At 35.5% G+C, this 20,638-nt stretch overlaps 1 protein-coding gene across 1 annotated transcript in view; it reads right to left on the bottom strand.

Annotated features, from left to right (window-relative positions):
• EIF3E (eukaryotic translation initiation factor 3 subunit E) overlaps window positions 1-20,638 on the bottom strand; it is a 47,017-nt gene that overhangs the window by 22,468 nt on the left and 3,911 nt on the right. Inside the window, exons 2-7 of the mRNA XM_019032285.4 lie at window positions 17,550-17,664; window positions 15,709-15,826; window positions 11,926-11,968; window positions 10,767-10,871; window positions 4,849-4,974; window positions 4,047-4,171 (exon numbers count right to left, since the gene is read on the bottom strand). Coding sequence (XP_018887830.1) covers window positions 4,047-4,171; window positions 4,849-4,974; window positions 10,767-10,871; window positions 11,926-11,968; window positions 15,709-15,826; window positions 17,550-17,664 — 632 coding nt within the window. The remainder of the gene's footprint in view (window positions 1-4,046; window positions 4,172-4,848; window positions 4,975-10,766; window positions 10,872-11,925; window positions 11,969-15,708; window positions 15,827-17,549; window positions 17,665-20,638) is intronic.

Genomic DNA, 20,638 nt, shown 5'->3' on the forward strand with positions numbered 1-20,638 from the left:
AAAATAATTTTTAAAAATATGCAATTTACAATCTACATATAATATCCATTGAACATGCAATCAACCAACTACCTACTGTGCTATAAGAAATTAAAACTACTTTTTTCATAAATCTTAAACAGAGACAACTGAAAAACACATACTGATTATAGATATACAAATGCAAATTACACACAATCTCAACAGTAAATAGCTCTCCCACTTCAAGAATATGAAGTCCAGGAAATGGGTGAAACAATGATCTGTCAAGTCAACTGGGTATATTTCCATTAGGAAAAAAGTCAGAATCAAGCAAAAATCAAAATCAGGCAAGAAGACTTAACAAGACAGAAAATAAGACAGCAATCTGACCCTACAGCAAGTGAAAACAGTAAACACAGTACTTTTGTAAACAACTAGAAGTCATACTACTGAGTAGTTTTCTTTTCCACAGGCTGTTTCTGTTCAAAGAAAATAGTTCCACAGGCATGATGGTTCTTACTGGGGCAATAAAAACGTTCTAAAACTGACTTGTGATGGTTATATCACTCAGTTAAGTTACTAAAAATTACTAAACTATAAACAAACAAACTCTTCTTGTACTTTAGAGTAAATCAAAGCAGTGGCATCAAACTATACTAGCAGTCCCTATATTTTTCACCACCACACTTTTGCAGTTTTAAAAAACACACAAAAAGTTTCAACTATGTCCTTGAATCACGTAGCACAAATTAATTTTTAAAAACTTCAACCCTTAAGTACTAATCTTTCTAGTCTTCCGTATGACTAAATGGTAAGTTTTCATAAAGTGCTTCTGCTGTATACACACTTCACTGTCACGGTTGTCCTTAAGGAACAGCACTTGTGCAACTGAGAAACAAGATGAACCAGCTGCTTTTCTCACAGAACACTGTTTTTACCTGAAAGAATGGCAGAAAAACTAAAGCTATTCAGACATTCAGACTTGGGAATTTGGCAGACATTTTCTAGAAAATGAAGTGAGCCTGTCCTTCAAGAAAAACAAATGATAAAATTAGAGCTTTCACGAAAAACTAGAATTTTGGAAAATTTGTATCAGCCACTGGGAGCTTGAAAGCTTTCCAATGCTTAAAGCCATTTCTATGGGTCTGGTAGTGATGTTCATGAATGTGGTTTTTCTGGTATTGTATAATGTCAACACACTGGAATACCTGCATAACTCACTGGACCAGTAAGTATTTCCCAAACAACCAATGAATGATACTATAAAATCATGCATGGGTAAAAAAGATCCATTCCAAGTGCAAGATAGCTCAATACAGTCTAGAATACCCGTACAGCTTAGGATCCCAAAAAGTTTAACTACATGGTTTCAGATTCTACATTACAAACAACCTTTTAAAAACTATTTCTTGTTGAGTTTTATTTTATCTGTACTTCTTACTGAGTTTTACTGTATCTTCAAAAAAGAATATTCACAATTATCGGAAAAGGGTATCATTAATAAAACACACCTTTCTTTTCCAACTACATGTGTGAAGCTACGTTTTTCATCCTACAGTTAAAGCACATCACAACAGACTGCAAGAAAGCAGGCATGAAAACCCAGTTGTCAATTAACCCAGCAACTGAAGGTCTGCAAAAATGTAAAGCAATGTCACTCTTCTCACTAATTTTGTTTTCAAAGTTACTTTCGTTAAAATTCTATTATGTGTTAAATTGAATCAATTTACCATTTATTAATGAGAAAATTTTTAATTTGTTTTGATTTTTAATACAGTTAAGTCCTTAACATAATCGGTACCTTCTTGGAAACTACGACTTTAAAACCAAGTAACATTCTTTCATTATGAAGCTGCTGAGAAAGAAAATTGTTTCATTATTCATTGTTTTGCTTAGAGATGCAGTTTCCAAGAACCTAGAGACAATATTGAGGACTTACTGTATACACCAAGAGATAAAACCAATGCGAAGAAAATTACATTCAATAATTCTTTTTTTTTTTCTTTTTGAGACTGAGCTTCACTCTTGTTGCCCAGGCTGGAGTGCAACGGTGTGATCTAGGCTCACTGCAACCTCCACCTCCCAAGCTCAAGCAATTCACCTTCCTTAGCCTCCTGAGTAGCTGGGATTACAGGTGCCTACCACCACGTGGGGCTAATTTTTTGTATTTTTAGTAGAGATGGAGTTTCACCATGTTGACCATGGCTGGTCTCGAACTCCTGACCTCAGGTGATCCACCCACCTCGGCCTTCCACCAAGTGCTGAAATTACAGGCGTAAGCCACTGCGCCCGGCCTACATTCAATAATTCTTAATAGTGTAAACGGGTTCCAAGACCAAAATGTTTAAGAAGCACTGGCTGGTAAAAATACTCCCAAATATAATTTTAATATCATTTTTCTCTTCCTTCCAAATATCCAATGGCTTTTCAGTGTATATCTATCTAATTTTAATGTTTGAGGAGGAAGGCTTTACTGGATGTTCAAGTAAGGGATTTTTTGCCCCACAAAGTTAGGATATATTCCCATATGCACACACTTTTTAAATACTGACCAATACATTCATCAGGACCCATAATCCTGTTAATGGAATCATTTAAAAACAAAGCAAAACCCCCCATGATTCCTCCCTCAGTTAACTGATCTGATAATGCCACACAGGGTATATTTCAGATTTTGGAGGATATCAGCCAAGTATATAGTATTTCCTAATGATTTAGAATTCTTATTATTTCATTTGTCATATGAAACCATTTTCATTTCTACAAGATAAAATGTAATGAAACTATAAAATCTTCATTTAGATGAACAAATAGTAAAAGTATGAACTAAGAGTGTTAATGTAGGGCTGGGCCCAGTGGCTCATGCCTGTAATCTCAGCACTTTGGGAGGCTGAGGCAGGAGAACTGCTTGAGCTCAGGAGTTTGAGACCAGCCTGCGCAACACGGTGAAACCCTATCTTACAAAAAATAGAAAAATTAGCCAGGCATGGTGGCATGTGCCTGTAGTCCCAGCTACTTGGGAGGCTGACGGGGGAGGATGGCTTGAGCCTGGGAGGTAGAGGTTGCAGTCAGGCAAGATAACGCCGCTGCATTCCAGTCTGGGCAACACAGCCAGACATTATCTAAAAAAAAAAAAAAGTGTTATTGTAAAATTTGCCCAATAATATAGTCAATACAATATAACTCATACCATGAAGCAACTGCTAAAATTGCTACTGCAATCTTAGGCTATATTAGTAAAAGCATACATACAAGTAACAGGAGCTAATATTGCCACTGTAATCTATAAAGTTTAGATGACAATCCTACAATAAAATTTCAATTATGAACATCTAGATTGTAAGAATATGAATAGAAATTATCTAAAAAGGCAGTCAAAATACTAAAGGGTCTGAAAAACTGTGTTACTTAATAAAACTAGAGATATTTAGCCTGAAGGAAGCAGAGAGGAGTAAAAAATTATCTTAAAACATCTAAAGAGTTTCCATGAAGCAGTCTTGTTTTCTGTCATTCCAAACAAACAAGAAATAATGGGCAGAAGTTTCAGAGGTATTTGAGTTCCACTGGAAGAGTAAATTTTACAAATAATTTCTAGCTTACAAAAGAATGGTCTAGTTCATAAGCAGTGAATTTCTCATCACCAAAATATTAAACAAAAGCTGGTTGACAGAGCAAAGATGATATAAAAAGATGCACGTATTCCTTTCAAGTAGTATGCCCTAGAGCCTCATTTCTAAAGCTTTGATGTTTACATGAGATCTTATTAAAATGGGATCTTATTAAAATGCAGATTCTAATTTAGTTCTAGGATCATATAGAGTCCTGAGATTCTATATGATTTCTATGCTGCTGGCCCAGGGACCACACTTTAAATAGCACTTTAAAAGGCTTAGGGTACACTCTGTCAAATAATTTACTTAAGAGTCATATGCATACTTTTCAGTAACAAGCAAATCTACTACATGAAGAAAAAAAAAAACAGGTGACAACAAATTCAAATGATAGAGAAAAGTATATTTTAATTTTAAACAACTCCATATAATTTTATCTAAACAAAGCCAAAATTACACAGTGAAATAACTTACTGTGGCTGATAAAGGAAGAGGTCAATAATATTATCGCGACCTTTGGGGTGATTGAAGAAAACAAACAGAGACCAGTGAATGAGCCATGTTCTCTGCTGAAGAGACTGAAGTGGAGAACTCACAGACTAAAGGATTTAAAAATATATACATAAAAAATATTAATATATAAGAAAGAGGCAGGAGGACAAACATCACTAACTTCAAAACTGTAATTAAAAATGAGCCACTTCTAAGGCATGCATGAAGGTCATTATGATCAATGTCCGACCCCCTATGCCTTCTCTCTACATGATCCCTAGACATTCCAAATTATTACCCTGTTCTTAGAGACAGATTCAATAATGTCTACTGAAGACACTCTAATTTATAAACTCTTACAGAAGTTATAAATTATAATCATTTCAGAAAACATTTTAAAAGCAAGAATTAAACTGAACATTTCATAGTAAGTGGTTTAATTAGATAATTGTAGATGAAAACTGTCTTCTGCATAGGACTTTCAATAATAGGTGGCACTAACAGCATAGTGTCATTTTGACTGGCATAGAAAAAAAGGGCACAGTAGCTGTATAACAGAAATGAAGGCTACATTTTTTCTCTAAGAGCCAAAAGAAGTCTGACAATTTCGTTCAAGGAGATTCAAACTAGTCAAGCCACTAATCCACTATGATTTTTGTAAGGTCAACAAAAGCTAATTTGAATTTTTTTTTTTATTCCCAAAATGCACAGTGTTTTTCCTTATCAGAAAGTGTGAAGGATACAGAGATATTTCAGAGAATAACTGTGAAAAAGTCAAACTCACATTATTATCTATGGTCTCTTTTAACCGTGTAAGGTCTTCCATGGCTGCATCCCAATTCTGCATTAAGATTTCAGAGGCCAGCTTTCCCCAGAGTGAACTTAAAGCATTTCTATCTGTTGCTGGCACCTGTTTAAGAAATCATAATTAATTATATTGTGAATATTCTTGAAAAATGAACATAATGTATGTTTTATACCCATGTATCCCTCTAGCCTACTAAAAGACCTATAGCTTTCTACAGAAAACTGTAGTTATCTAAGTCCTTATTGGATCACACTGGTTTGTTTCAAAAAACCTTTGCTAAAAATACTCAGGTCTTCAATATTCAGTCTATATAAGAAAATAAAAAATAACTTTTATAACTAGGAAACAGCAGCATCATCTTACTATAACCCACTTCAGATAATTTATACATAACTAATCAAATTTCAGGCACCTAAAACTTCAGAAACCAAGTTAGATTCACATGTAATTTGTCACTAAAATCACTAGGATGAAGATGTGGAAAATCAAGACACGTGAGTCTCATTTACAATGTAATGAGAAATTATGTTCAGAACCAAAAAATATTTCCAAATTATGACACAAATGGAAGTCAGTACGGAGAGAGGGAGACAGGAAAAAAGCAGGCCCACTGATTAACAATTAATAGTTATCAAAGGATTATGTACTGAGCAATACAAGTTAGTGTTCTCCTGTAATCCTAACAAAAACCCTATATTTTTTTATCCCCATTTCAAAATGGGACTAATACATATAGAGTGTAACTTGCCCCAAATTACACTTCTAATCATGAAACCTATAAATTTTACACCACAGTCTTAACCTAAAAAAAGAGGGGACTAAGGGCCATCCCTACCTCTTCTATCAGCTGGTAAAAGAGTCACAAACTCAAAACATCCATGATGACCAGGCTAATAACAATGAGCAAAGCTGGACTCCCTCAAAACAAAGCAGCAGAAGTAGGTAAACTGACTCTGAACCGATCAGATGTGCTAAAGCAGTAGAAGCAAGTAAGGGTAGTAGAGGGGGAAGAATACATGTCTACACCTCAAGATGAAATTTCAAATTTAATTTTTTACAGAAGCACTTTTACATAATAGTATAAATATCAAGAGATATCATAATTACAAGTTAAATTATATGTGCAGGATCAGAAATCCAATCAAGAATTCTGTCTCTACCACTTAACAGCTAGTTTGTACTTTAGCTTCCTCACTGCAACACGGGGATAGAACCCACCTCAGTTGTATAGTTGAAGTGACATAAGACATACAGAGATTACAATTATCACCTGATACAGAATAAGAACTTGGTAAATCTGAGTTACTGAAATGATGATGAAAATCATCGCAGAGATACGTATATTTACATATATTTACATATACATTTACATATGTAAATTTATATCTATATGTAAATCTGTATACATATTTACAGATATATGATCTAAACATTGGGGACCACAATACAAACTCAGTCTATACTGAGATTCTTCCTTTCAAATGTACTAAATAACATTTGGCACACTAAAAGCAGGCAAATAACACAGGGAGTAGATGTGTAAATTAAATTTTGAACCACTCCTGGTTCTAGTTATTATCACAAAGTATATCCACAATACAACTTGTACATGCATATTCATACTAACTTTATTTTTAATAGGCAAAAACTAAAAGTAATCTAAATGTTCATCATCAATAGATGAATATATTAAACAGACCATGGTAAATTCACAGAATGAAGTACTACTGAGCAATAAATAGAAACTAACTTCTGATACACACAATAACATGAATCTCAAAAACTTGCTGGTAAAAATAAGCCAAACACAAACATACATAGTACATCATTCCACTTACATACATAAAATTCTAGAACAGGCAAAACTAATCTACAGGGACAGAAAGCAGGTCAATGGATGCCCAGGACCATGGGTGGAGTATGGCCACAAAAGAACAAAAAGGGTCTTTCTGAGGTGACAGAAATATTCTTTATCTTGACTTAATGTAGCCACACAAGTACACAAATGTTTCAAAATTCATTGAAAATTTAAAAACTGGTTTATCAAAATCCATAAAATAATTGTTCTAATTACAAAGGATAAAATGTTTAATTCTTATAAAGGACATCTGAATATAAAAATATATCATCCAGTCAAAAATGCCATCAATTTTAACATACATTATTATTTTATGTTTCTAAAACCAAAAACCCAGTAAAGACACTTTCTGATTTCAGATGTTAAAACATGCAAAACTATGCTTGAAAATCAATATTAAATGCACAGTTCTTACAGTGACATCACAACAGGATACATCAGAGCCAGAATTTCAGCCAAGATCCTAATGCCTCTAAAAATTATCATTACTCATACTGTCTTGAGCCTCAAGGAAAAATATTTTTAAATGAAGTGGTATATACAAACAGGAAATACATTTTACATCCTGAGGGAAAGAGACAGCTCCAAAAGTATAACAAATAGTCCTAGGAACTAAAATCACTTTTATTTCAAAGAGCTGCTGAATAAGGGAATGGGGTATATTATGGAGCCAGATCAAAGGCCACAATGAGGGAAAATTTTAACAAAATAATCAATAGTGCTAATAACTGTTAAAGCAAAAGTGTTCAAAAATTCCCACCAAACCAGCGTCGTCATTTTATTTCAATTAACACATTTCTTGGAGTATAAATCAAAGAAGTTTCAAACCAAACAAAGTGTACCTGAACAATCCTCAATGTATTCTAAAATCCACGAGTCTTTTCTTTTTTCTTTTTTTTAAGGGCAGATTCTAGGGTCACACAGCTTTAATTTATACAACACTGACCTACAATAGGTCATTTGGAGAGTCAAATTCTAATCTCAGATCATAGTTACAATAGCTCTTTCATAGCTTATGTTTCCCTAACCACAGATTTAAAAGAATGATCAACCACCAGAAAAGTATTTAGAAATAAAAAAAGGCCACTGCAAAAAATAAAATTAATTAACTAAAAAGTAAAACACTGACATTTCTCATCCCAAATCCAAACAAGATTTTTAGATTTGCTATTAACAAAACTTCAAACAAATACACAGATCTTGTGGTAGTGGCTATCTAAATCAAAAGAAAAAGATATCTATTCTTTTAAGCTTGGCACTGTTAGCCTGCCAATACGCCAACAGGAAGCAACAAACTCTCGCCTAACACAAATGTTTTGTGGCTCAGACAGGACAAAAATTTTAAAACGAATTGAATGTAACTTTTTAGAATTTCCAGTAACTCTATGTTGACTGTTCTTGATGTAAAACATATTAACTTAGTGTTTGTATCACAGTATTCAATCACTTAATCAAAATATCATTTGAGTTCCAGCACAAGATTTGTTAGGGGCAATGCAAAAGTTTAAAACTAACCCTCAAATTTTTTTAAGACAGGGAATTAACTTGTATCTTCGTATTTTAAAAAAATAAACATAAAAATTCACCAAACCTACAAGTACAAACCTGTCACTTGTAGAAATTTTCAGACTAATATAAAACCATACTACATAAATATAATACTATGAACACTAGAATGTGTTATATGTGTTAGAATAAAAGCTTTTTGTAGCAGTGTAGCAAGTTTTTTAATCCTCAAAAGGTTCATGTGTACTACTCTGGCTAAACTCCATGTCATTACAGTTGGCTCTTCATACTAACCCGCTTTCAAGGGTGGATATGCTAGAAGAGTTTCAATATCTGGATTTCCAGTAGTTACCTTAAGTTTCCATGTCTTAGCAAAATGGCACATTCACTCACTGACCAGCAACAATAAATTTACTGTGCTGGAACTCTAACATGACACTAAATCTTCATTCTCAAAATTCACTCCCAGCATTAACAAATGATATAAATAACCAACTCTTTTCATGTACCTGTAATCATACCAGGCTTCTGATTTTACAATCCGGGTTTAAGCTGTTTACATTTCCAAAGTAATCAACTTTTGCTCTCCTAAATCCCTCGTAATATTCAAAGTAAAACTGATGGAATTTTTTGATAAGTTACTACAAGTTTAGCATCACTGATTACTTTCAATGCACTTGCAAGTGAACCACAGTTAATCTGTAAATTAAGAATTCATCTACAAATGGAAGCAAGAAAGAAAAAAAGTTGTTTTTCTTAAGCAAAGTTGGAAATAAACAGAAAATCTTTTTCTTTAAAGGATGGTGGAGTTTCAAAAAGTGAAGTTGTCTATGCAATTTAAGTGTAGAAATTACCTGAATCAGTAATACTAATCTCTCCCTCCCCCCAAAATGAAAATTTTAATTTCCTAGAAAATAACCACAGACAGCAGCCATGAGACTTTATTTTGCAACATGTGGAGCTACAAGTGAAGAAAAAAGCACCAGAAAGTAAAGGCAAAAAGAAACAAACTCTTCCAAGGTTGGAAGACAAAAAGTCTCTGTTTTAAGGTCTTTTTCCAACTTCTAGGATTAACTAGAGAAATCTTAGACAGGCAGGGTGCAGAGGCTCATGGCTGTAAATCCCAAAGCATTGAAAGGCTGAGAAGGGAAGATCACTTCAGGCCAGGAGTTTGAGATCAGCCTGGGCAACATAGCAAGACTCCATCTTGGAAAAAAAAAAATTAAAAATTAGCCATGAGTGGTGATGCACACTTGTAGTCCTAGCTATTCAGGAGGCAAGAGAATCTCTTGAGCACAAGAGTTCAAGGCTGCAGTGAGCTATGATGGCACCACTGCACTCTTACCTGGGTGAGGGCAAGACCCTGTCTCAAAAAAAAAAAAAAAAAAAAAAAGAAATCTTAGACTTTAAGTACCTACTTACTAGTCCAAGGTCAGTAACAAATTATAATTTCTCAAATGAGAGGCTAGTTAATGCAAGGATGTTTTGATAACTGTAGAAGGCACTTAATACACTTTCCTAAACAGAAGACAGAGTGAGAACAAAGTACATCAATTTGAAGGCCTGATATATATTTATTTATTTATTGATGGAGTCTTGTTCTGTCACCCAGGCTGCAGTGCAGTGGCACCATCTCGGCTCACTGCAACCTCCACCTCCCAGATTCAAGGGATTCTCCTGCCTCAGCCTCCCAAGTAGCTGGGATTACAGGTGCATGCCACCATGCCCAGCTAATTTTTGTATTTTTAGTAGAGACAGGGTTTCAACATGTTGACCAGGCTGGTCTCAAACTCCAGACCTCAGGTGATCAGCCCGCCTCAGCCTCCCAAAGTGCTGTGATTACAGGTGTGAGCCATCGCACTTGGCCAAGGCCTGATTTTTAATTTGGCTTCACACAACTCTCCTTCTCTAACAAAAGCACTAAATCTAGAAGCCTGTCAAATATACGGTAATAGGATACTTCATGGTTAATAGCACCATTTAAACTCATCTATACCCCACGTAATGAAGAAACCATTGATATTTATATTCCAATAGCTGAAGGCAGAGGTAACTGGAAAAAAGTTACTACTAAGGCATAAAATATTTCACATACCCTTAGGATTCCACAGTTGTTTAGAGCCAAGTTCAAGGAATATATATATACGATAAAGTATTAAATCAGGAATAATGGATTTACTCAACAATATTAATTAAGCACCTACAATGTGCCACTCACTGTGCTGTATAATATTATAATAATAAATCCATTACATGATATGATTCTGTTAATGCTAAAAATCATAAAATTGTTCCTACTTTTGGATTTCAAGGACAAGTTAAATCACCCTCCAAATTTTGAGGCCCTGAAACAAGGTTTCTAGTTTCTGTTTTTGAGTGGGAAGGTTTTCTTTACTTTTTTCTTTTGCCAATGACTGTTGAAAACTTAATGAACAGACCCAAATCTATCTATACACATGTTTTGAAGAACCAAGGGAATCCTACAAAAGACAAAAAAAAAAAAAAAAGAAAATCAAGTACTTATACTTACCAGCACTCTAAAAAAATAAAGATATTCTGCTGCTCCTGAGTAATTCCCACATTCGTACTGGAATTTTGCATATCTGTAGAGTGTATCTAAATATTCCTGCCTAAACTAAAAAGAAAAAAAAAAGATTAAGTTCTCTTTAATTTAGAGTTTTAAAACCCCATTGTAATTCATAAGTCTTTGAGGTCAAAACTATGAATGTTTAAGTCACCAACTTCTAATGTATATTTTATGAGTCAAATGTATCTCTGATTATGGTATTTATTTTTGGTGGCAGCTTTTGGGAGACTTTTAAAGAACTGACCTCTGGAGTTATTTAAAGAAGTAAACTAATGGGGGTTGGGGTCGGGGAGGTGGTTTCAGGATGAACTGTTCCACCTCAGATCATCAAGGCATTAGCTGGATTCGCATAAGGAGCGTGCAACCTAGATCCCTTGCATGAGCAGTTCACAATAGGGTTCGTGCTCCTGTGAAAATCTAATGCCTCCACTGATCTGACAGGAGGCAAAGCTCACATGGTAATGCTTGCTCACCTTCTGATCATCTGCTCTGTGGCCTTCCGATACTGGTCCATGACCTGGGAGTTGGGGACTCCTTAAATAATTAATTATATGCAAAGCCTCATGCTTTGAGTTAACACAAGGGAAATGAGATTGAGTGATGGTTAGGAAAGCTTATGATGTTTCTTTATTTGTGAATCTGGGGACTTATAAAGACCTTGATAATTTCAAAGGCTATTGTGTTCCACAAGGCGGCCAAAGTACTACCTAATTCTATTGCTCAAAGCATTTCTAATTCAAATTTAATTCTGTTTGCCTTACTCGTTAATCCATAAGAAAAGGCATCCTATGCCCTATAATATATAATACTTAGCTTGCTATTGGCACTAATATAAAATGCCAACAATTACTGCCAACTATTACAACTCTGGAATAAATACAAGCTTTGAGAATTTCTGTCATCTAAAGGAGAGCTATAAGCACATATTTTCCTGTCAGCAACAATTTATAAACACTGAAGTTTTAAAAATATAACCAGATTTTATAATTAATAAATTAATCTGGAAATTATATTCTTAGGCCAAGCCATAAGTCTGTACAAACCAGTCTTTAGTCAGCATTATTAAAACATGACAACTTTAAAATATTTTTAAAACACTTACACCATGCTTGTCCGCCAGGTAGTCAAAGAGCATCCTACCATCCCTAAATAATAAAAAACAAAAATTACATTATTTTAAAGGCCACAGAAAACAAAATAAGCATATCCAACTTCTAAGTTATTACCTACGCAAAGTCACCTTAAATAAATACTTAAATGTTAAAAGACTTCCAGAATAAAATAAGCAGGACATTACATGTTTTGAATATAAGAAGTATACAAGGAGAGCTACAAACTTTAAAATTGACTTTCAGATTTCTTTAGCCCTAACTGAAAATTAGTGTGTTTCACCACAACTAAGGTAAGGCCTTTAACAGTTTGTCAGATAATAAAACCAGAAGATTCTGACTATTTCTAGTAAGGTCAGTAGTCTATTTAGTGGTAATCTACTGAGAATGGTTTTTGCTCTATGTGGTCAAATTTCTAATAGATAATATAGTCTAATTATAGAGACTGAAATAAATGTACCACGTACAAACTAGAAGAAACTAATCCTATATATAAATTTTGTCCCCTCCTCCAATCTGTTAATATTTTTCAAAAGGACGATTTGACAAATTTACAAGATTAATAAATCATGCCTGGCCGGCTGCAGTGACTGATACCTGTAATCCCAGCACTTTGGGAGGCCGAGGCAGGTGGATCTCCTGAGGTCAGGACTTCAAGACCAGCCTGGCCAACATGGTGAGACCCAGTCTCTACTAAAAATACAAAAATTAGCCAGGCATGGTGGTGGGTGCCTGTAATCCCAGCTACTTGGGAGGCTGAGGCAGGAGAATCGCTTGAACCTGGGAGATGGAGGTTGCAGTGAACAGAGATGGCACCACTGCACTCCAGCCTGGGCGACAGAGTGAGACTCTGTCTCAAAAAAAAATAATAAATAAAAATTTAAAAATCATGTCCGATATACATGACAGCTATGCTACATACCCTACACAATCATTAGGTATAACCAAGTGCCATATTTAATTTTTCTTAAATTAGCTTTGCATTATCTTGAGATGTTGACAGACTAGTAAAAGACAAACTAATAATAAAGAAAGACATCAAGGGACAGGGGATATATGTGTATAGTTGCCCACCTTATGAGCATTTTTGTTGTTACTGTTTTTTGAGACGGAGTCTCACTCTGTCACTCCGGATGGAGTTCACTGGTGTAATCTCGGCTCACTGCCACCTCCGCCTCCCGGGTTCACGCAATCCTCCTGCCTCAGCCTCCCAAGTAGCTGGGATTACAAGCGTGCACCACCATGCCCAGCTAATTTTTGTATTTTTAGTAGAGATGAGGTTTCACCACACTGGCTGGGCTGGTCTCAAACTCCTGACCTCAAGTGATCCACCCACCTTGGCCTCCCAAAGTGCTGGGATTACAGGCATGAGCCACTGCACCTAACTGCATTTTCCAAAACAAAAACATTTTCTTATCCTTCTCATGAGAAGAAATATGCTATAATGTGTCTTTGGGAGCACAATTTTGCTTGAAGATTTAATGGAGCAGAGATATGTCCCCATAAAAATTAATATAGGTGTATTATAATACTGATTATGAAATGTACATGAAATTCCAACATAGAAGAACTTCAACAAAAACTGAACATTTGCAGTGGATCACACTGAATAACTTTGTATTGCACTACTCACACCACTCACGTATATAATCACTGTCCTCTGGCTGATTATTTCCGGGAAAGTGTAAGTACGATACTATATGTTCAATGAAATTTAAAAAGGGTGAATTGTCAGAAAAAGGTTTTTACCTTGAAAATAGGTAGTCTGTAAGTATAAGATTACAAGTTTTTAACACATGATCCTTTCATTTATCTCAAACTCAGTACCTATTAAGCTACAAGGATCCTCTTTTTCTAACTGGTGAACACATGTACATTCATCTTATTCATGCTCTGATCCCATTACTTTCCAGTCTTTGAGTGACTAAACTACAGCATCCTTAATTTTCTGTTGTAGTCTAACATCTGGATTATTTCCGCTGCCCCTTTGTAATCACCTACATGTGACCTGAAGATCTAAAATTACTTATTCTAAAAGCATAAAAGTAGTTTAGTATAATATATAGCTCTGTCTACGCGCGTAATGTGTGTATATATCTCTGTGTGTTTTCCCGCATATAGTCATCCCTTGGTATCCCCAGAGCATTAGTTCCAAGACCTTGCCTACCCCCTACTCACGAGCCCCCTCAAATACCAAAATCTGCAGGTGCTAAAGTCCCTTATGTAAAATAGCACAGTATTTGCATGTAAATTATACACATCCTCCCATCTACTTTAAATCATCTCTAAATTACTTACACCTAATGCAATGTAAATATCATATAGTAGTTGTTACACTGTAGTTTTATTTGTATTTTTTATTGTAGTATTGTTATTTTTTAGGTTCTTTCCCTGAATATTTTCAATCTGCAGTTGGCTGAATCCAAAGATGCAGAACAGAGAGCTGACTGCATTTGTATGTAGTATATGTCACAGTATGGTATAGTATAGTATAGTATAGTACGCTACAGTATGGCACAGTAATTGTATATTTGTTGCTTTTCTAAAAATATCTGGTAACACCTTCACAAATCACAAAGGAAAACTTAAGAGCCAATCTCTAAAAATTTGGTTTAAATACATAGAAATCAAAGGTATAGCACGGCAAAATATCCAGCAATTCCTCAAGTGAATTTACTGGTAGCTAGGATTTATCTCAAATGACAATATTCAATTTTAGTAAGAGATTTTATTTTTAAATGTTTCTAGTAACCCAAAAGACTTCCACCCGTGACATGTACTACGTCAGACTAAGGCAATATGTTTTCTTTGGAAACGAAACAGTAAGTCTATTTGTAGGTAAAGGGAAGTTAGGAATAAAATAATCTTATCAGCTCAAAACTACCCTCCGTGGGCATGGAGCTTGGAAGGGTATGAAAGAATGTAGCCAGGGATAAAGTGAGCTCAGGTTTCTCTTATAACGAGATACCCATGTGCTCTAAGGTTCTAGGTATTGCCCAAGCACAGGGTTTCTTTTTTATTTTTTCCTGAGATGGTGTCTCACTATGTCACCTACTTTGGAATGCAGTGGTATGACACTGACTCATTGCAACCTCTGCCTCCCGGGCTCAAGCCATCCTCTGACCTCAGCCTCCCATGTAGCAAGTAGCTGAGACTACAAGCGCACACCACCACACCTGGCTAACTTTTTGCTGGTTTTAATTTTTTGGTAAGATAGAGGGTTTCGCCATGTTGCCCAGGCTGGTCTCAAACTCCTAGGCTCAACAGATTCGCTTGCCTCCACCTCCCCAAGTGCTGAGATTAGAGGTGTGAGCCACCACACAGTGGAACAGGGTTTCTTAATGGACATTTTGAGTTGGATAATTCTTTGCTGGGGAGTAGCGGCAGCAGTGCTGTCCTATGCACTGTAGGATGTTTAACAGCATAACTGGCCTCTACTCACTAGGTCCCTATAGCACCCCTCCAGTTATGACAACCAAAAAGTATTTCCAGACATTGCCAAATGTCCCCAGGAAGAGGGAAACAGGAGATGGAATTTCTGTAGTATAATCAGTATAGATAAGTACTAAAGAAGTTTTTTTTAAAAAAAAACTTAATATTAACATTTATTAATTATACTGGCCCCTACAAAATAAGGATAAACGAAAATTAAAAATAAATAAAGCACTCATTTAAACCATGAACTTTTACTATGGGATACTGGATAAAGTTTGAATTAACATTTGCATTAATCCAGAAAGGAGAATTTTTAGAATTCAAAATTAAGACGAGTTTACCTGGTTGACTGCATTTGCCTTGTCGTTTCTGGATCTTCAAACATCTTCACAATTGGTTCTGTTTCTGCCTGAAGCTGTTTCAGTTGTGCAACCACTGTGGTTCTTTTCTCTCTCAAAGCTAATTAAAAATGCAGAAGAGCACTATAATGTTAAGGAATGTTAAATTGTGCTACTCATCATGAGAATGTCTGGAAATTTTTCAGTGTATTTAAACTATACATATATTTATTTACCCCCAATATATTCATATGCCATGGGCTACTCAGTCAGAAATGTCCCCGATCCCTAATTTCTTTTTTCTACTAATACAAAGGCACAAAAAGGAAAAGGGAATCCTCTTCCTACTCTTGAGGGAAACTAGAGAATATACAGCCTTGGGTTGACAGAGGGATGTGAAAGAAAAAAAGGGTAGGACCCAATTATCTATCATTTAATTCTCCATTGCAGAAACTTCTTTCCAAGTGTTTTTATATTTGTTCTCATTTAATTTTCTTAGGTGAATATTATCCCAGAGTTTTTGAAGAAAAACTCAGAGGGGTTTACATATTACTATTACAGGCTATCAACTAGGTTGAATGGAATTAAAATCCATTAAATAATCTCTTTTAACCACAAATCCAGCTCTATAATCTCTCAAACCAAATTCTATCGTTCCTTTTACTATACTATGAAAAGGTGGAGAAAACTTGCACATAACCAACTCTGGTAACACCTTAATGTTTCATTAAGAAACTAAGAAATAGGCCGGGGCAAGGGCGCACGCCTGTAACCCCAGCAACTTGGGAGGCCAAGGCAGGCTGATCACGAGGTCAGGAGTTCAAGACCAGCCTGGTCAATATGGTGAAACCCCGTCTCTACTAAAAATACAAAAATTAGCTGGGCATGGTGGCGGGCACCTGTAGTCCCAGCTACTCGGGAGGCTGAGGCAGGAGAATGGCGTGAACCCGGGAGGCGGAGCTTACAGTGAGCCGAGATCGCACCACTGCACTCCAGCCCGGGCAACACAGCGAGACTCCATCTCAAAAAAAGAAAGAAAGAAACTAAGAAATAGTTTCCTTTTTGTTTATCCATGACAAACTAAAAAAGAGCTACTGTTATTGCAGGGAACTACAAGTCAAACACGTGGATTATGTTTAATGTAATAATTTCTGTATTATATATTAGAAAGTATATTCTAGAGCAGTCTTTCTGAAACACAGAAGATCTATGATCAAATTTTGAGAAATGCCAACTTAATCACAGTATACTGTATTTCTCTACTGCCAAAATTCTTGGAACCTTTAAAAATGTAATGTGCATTGAAGAAATGACACAGAATTATTTCCCAAACTTAAGAGGACCACTTAACAGTTTTGATTAAGTAGGTCTGGTGTGTGGCCAAAAACCTGCATTTCTAACGAGCTCTCCCAGGTGAACTGATGATGCTGGTCCTGGGGACCATATCTGGAGAACAATGTCTACACTAGATGCCTCAAAATTAAAAAAAAAAAAAAAACAACTCTAAGGCACACAATGCACTAACTGAAAAAGTTAGCAACCCAAGAACTGCAACATTCTCAGATAATTCTAAGGAATGTGAATCATAAACACAACTTTGATGATAAATACTATGAAATGAAGGCATCTGATGACCATATTTTAAAGTAGTTCCACATCTTTCACAGGGAGAAAACAATATATTTCGGAAGATATGAAACCTTTATATAACCTCTCACCCAAAGAACATTAACATTCACATCATAATTAAGCCTTTTGGCTAAAGCTCTCTTATAAATCATAAAATTTTAATATACACATCCTCAAGTCACAAGACAAGCTTCAGTGCTAATGACAAAACTTACCATGAGGAATATCATCAGAATAAAGGTTTTTGTATACATCCATAGCAAAGTCTACCATGTTGGTATCACTAAGAAGGTCCAATTTACCTTGTAATAATTCCTTTTCATTATATATCTGCAAAAGAAGATAACTTTCTAATGAATATATTTAAGTTCCCCAAATAAACTGATTAATACTAAAACTAATTTACCCGGAAAAATATTTCAAGAAATACTTTATAAAATACGATAAACTATTAACATTCCCCTCTTGTAATAATGGCAAGCAATATGGCAAGCAACCAACCTACAGACGTAAAAGTATTTTACTTACCTAAAAATTTTAAAATGAAGAGAATTACTATAGACATTCCCACCTACTTCTGATTTATATGACCTTATTTTTTATGTGTCCCTACAAACCATCTCTTACCCTTCCTAGGCAAGGCTGTGTATAAATAAAACCCACGCCATCTTTTCTGTAAAGCACATATAGCTGTCACCTCTCCACATCCAGGTAATCAGTAATAAACTCCTATATGCTTCTCCATCCACATTGCTGAAACAACCTGCACCGAGTTTTTAAATCAACCATGTCAGATCAGGCTTTTGCTTTGCAAAGGATCCAAAAAAACATAATTTAACCTATAGTACAGGGAGCAAATAGATACATATACACAAACTCACAACAACATGAAGTGTACTGAGTAATATGTAAAGATTCTACAAAATATTCACGGACAGAAATGCTTCAGCAAAAGAAAAGATTTCTGTACTGAACTTAATTTTGCAAGGAAATAAAAATCCAAGAAAATGCCACAATATTTCACTGCCCGCAAAAAATAAACATGAAGGTGGTCAAAGGGTATTTAGCCATGAGAGCAAAATCAAACCTTCCAAATTACATGCAGAACTCCTATAAATGAGTAAGACAAGACAGACCTTGCAATTGAAATGGCTAAAAGATAGGCACTTCGCAAAAGAAGACAACCAAATGGCCAATAGACACATGAAAAGGTTCTCAACGTCATTAATCATAAGGAAATGCATACTAAAAATTACAATAAAAACCTAAAAAATCCTGACAATACCAGTGTTGGTGTGGATGTAGACTAACTGGAACCTATTCTCTTCTGGCAGGAATACAACTACTTTGTAAGATTTTTATCTCCCAAAGCCAAACATACTTTTTGATCCAGCAATTGTTTTGAGGCATCCAAAACAAACGGGTGCATATAGTCAAAGTGCACTTCCAAAAATGTACACAGGAGCACTATTTGTAATAGCCAAGTCTATCAATGTTAAAATGAGAAAACAAACCACAGCATACTCATAATAGATTAACATTCGGCACTGAAAAATCAATGAACTACTACTGCTATCCGAAAAACATGATGACTCACAAACAATGCTGAGTGAAAGAAGTCATACAAAGCAGTACATGGTGGTAAATGCTTAACTCCACCTATATAAAAATCAAAAACAGGCAAAATGAATCATCAGACTACAGCTTACCTTTAGGGGGTGTGAGTAGTGACTAACAGGGGTCAAGATGAAGGTTTAAGGATGTCGCCAGGCGCGGTGGCTCACGCCTGTAATCCCAGCATTTTGGGAGGCCGAGGCAGGCGGATCACGAGGTCAGGAGATCGAGACCATCCTGGCTAACACGGTGAAACCCTGTCTCTACTAAAAATACAAAAAATTAGCCGGGCGTGGTGGTAGGCGCCTGTAGTCCCAGCTACTCGGGAGGCTGAGGCAGGAGAATGACATGAACCCGGGAGGTGGAACTTGCAGTGATACAAGATTGTGCCACTGCACTCCAGCCTGGGCCACAGAGCGAGACTCTGTCTCAAAAAAAAAAAAAAAAAAAAAAAAAAAAAGGATGTCTGTAATGTTTTATTTATTAATCTGAGTGGTGGTCACATAAACGTATTCACTATTCATTTTGAAAAAAATATGTATCATTGACCAGTACATTTATATTTGTGTACTTGTATGAATGAATGTCGTATCTGATAAAAAATTTACCTGAAAAACGTTAACTTCTCATCACTTTGCCCTATAGAAACGCTAACCTTAAATAAAAACATTCTTTTCCAAGCACGCCACCTCTCCCCACTCCACTAATAACTTTTAATTTGCCACGTCTCTCTCCACAATAGATTCAATAGCCTTGCTCCTCTACCATCAGGTGTTACTGTCCTGTTCTCAAATCTACATATGCCTCTCAATTCTGCCTCATAAGCAGAAAGCAAATACCTCAGACTTTGTATCAAGAAGCAACAATTGAAAATACTATATAAGTACTCACATGAAAAACGAGAATCAAATTTCCACAATTTTTTAAAAATTTTGAAACAGAAAAAATAACAGTAAAAGTTTTTGTAATACAGGTCTATTAATAAGAATAGAATGCTTTTTCAAGAGAAATTATTTCACTTAATTGGGGTATAAAGTTAATATTCTATAATTGCTAATGTTTGCAAATGTTCCTCTGTTAGAAACTATTCTTAGCCCCAAAACCACACAAAAACAGGCTGCTATCTGATTCCCAGGCTATAGTCTGCTGATCCGTCGTCTATCAACCTCTTGAAAACATATTACTTTTTAACAGATTAAGAATCTTTTTTTGCTGTCTCTTCCTCTGCTGTCATTCAACACAAATATAATGCCATACTGATGACTCTTTAAAAGCTTGAGCCCTAAAATTCCTTTATTCCACAAATCATGACAATTTTCATCATGTATCTCATCTCCAAGAATTCGAACTTAAAACTGATAACCCCTCATCTCCAAGAATTCCAACTTAAAACTGATAACCCCTTCCACCATTACCATTAAAATCTTCATCATCTCAGACTTTCTGTCCTTTCTAATTTTTGTAACACCCTTTTTGATGTCACTTTCTGCCTTAGTTTGGATATCATTTTTAGCTATTTCAAAGATTTTTCTCTTTAGTTCTATCATTGATTCTTTCAAACTAATTTCTCCAACTATATACAATTCAGTGTCAATCACTAACTCTGGAAAAAAAGTCACCTATACTCTAGGTTCTGGCTAAGGATGACTACAAAATGTTTCAAAATTAGGGAATAATGTTATTCGATCAC

This window comes from Gorilla gorilla, chromosome 7 (genome assembly GCF_029281585.2).
Source record: "Gorilla gorilla gorilla isolate KB3781 chromosome 7, NHGRI_mGorGor1-v2.1_pri, whole genome shotgun sequence".
NCBI classification, from domain to species: domain Eukaryota; kingdom Metazoa; phylum Chordata; class Mammalia; order Primates; family Hominidae; genus Gorilla; species Gorilla gorilla.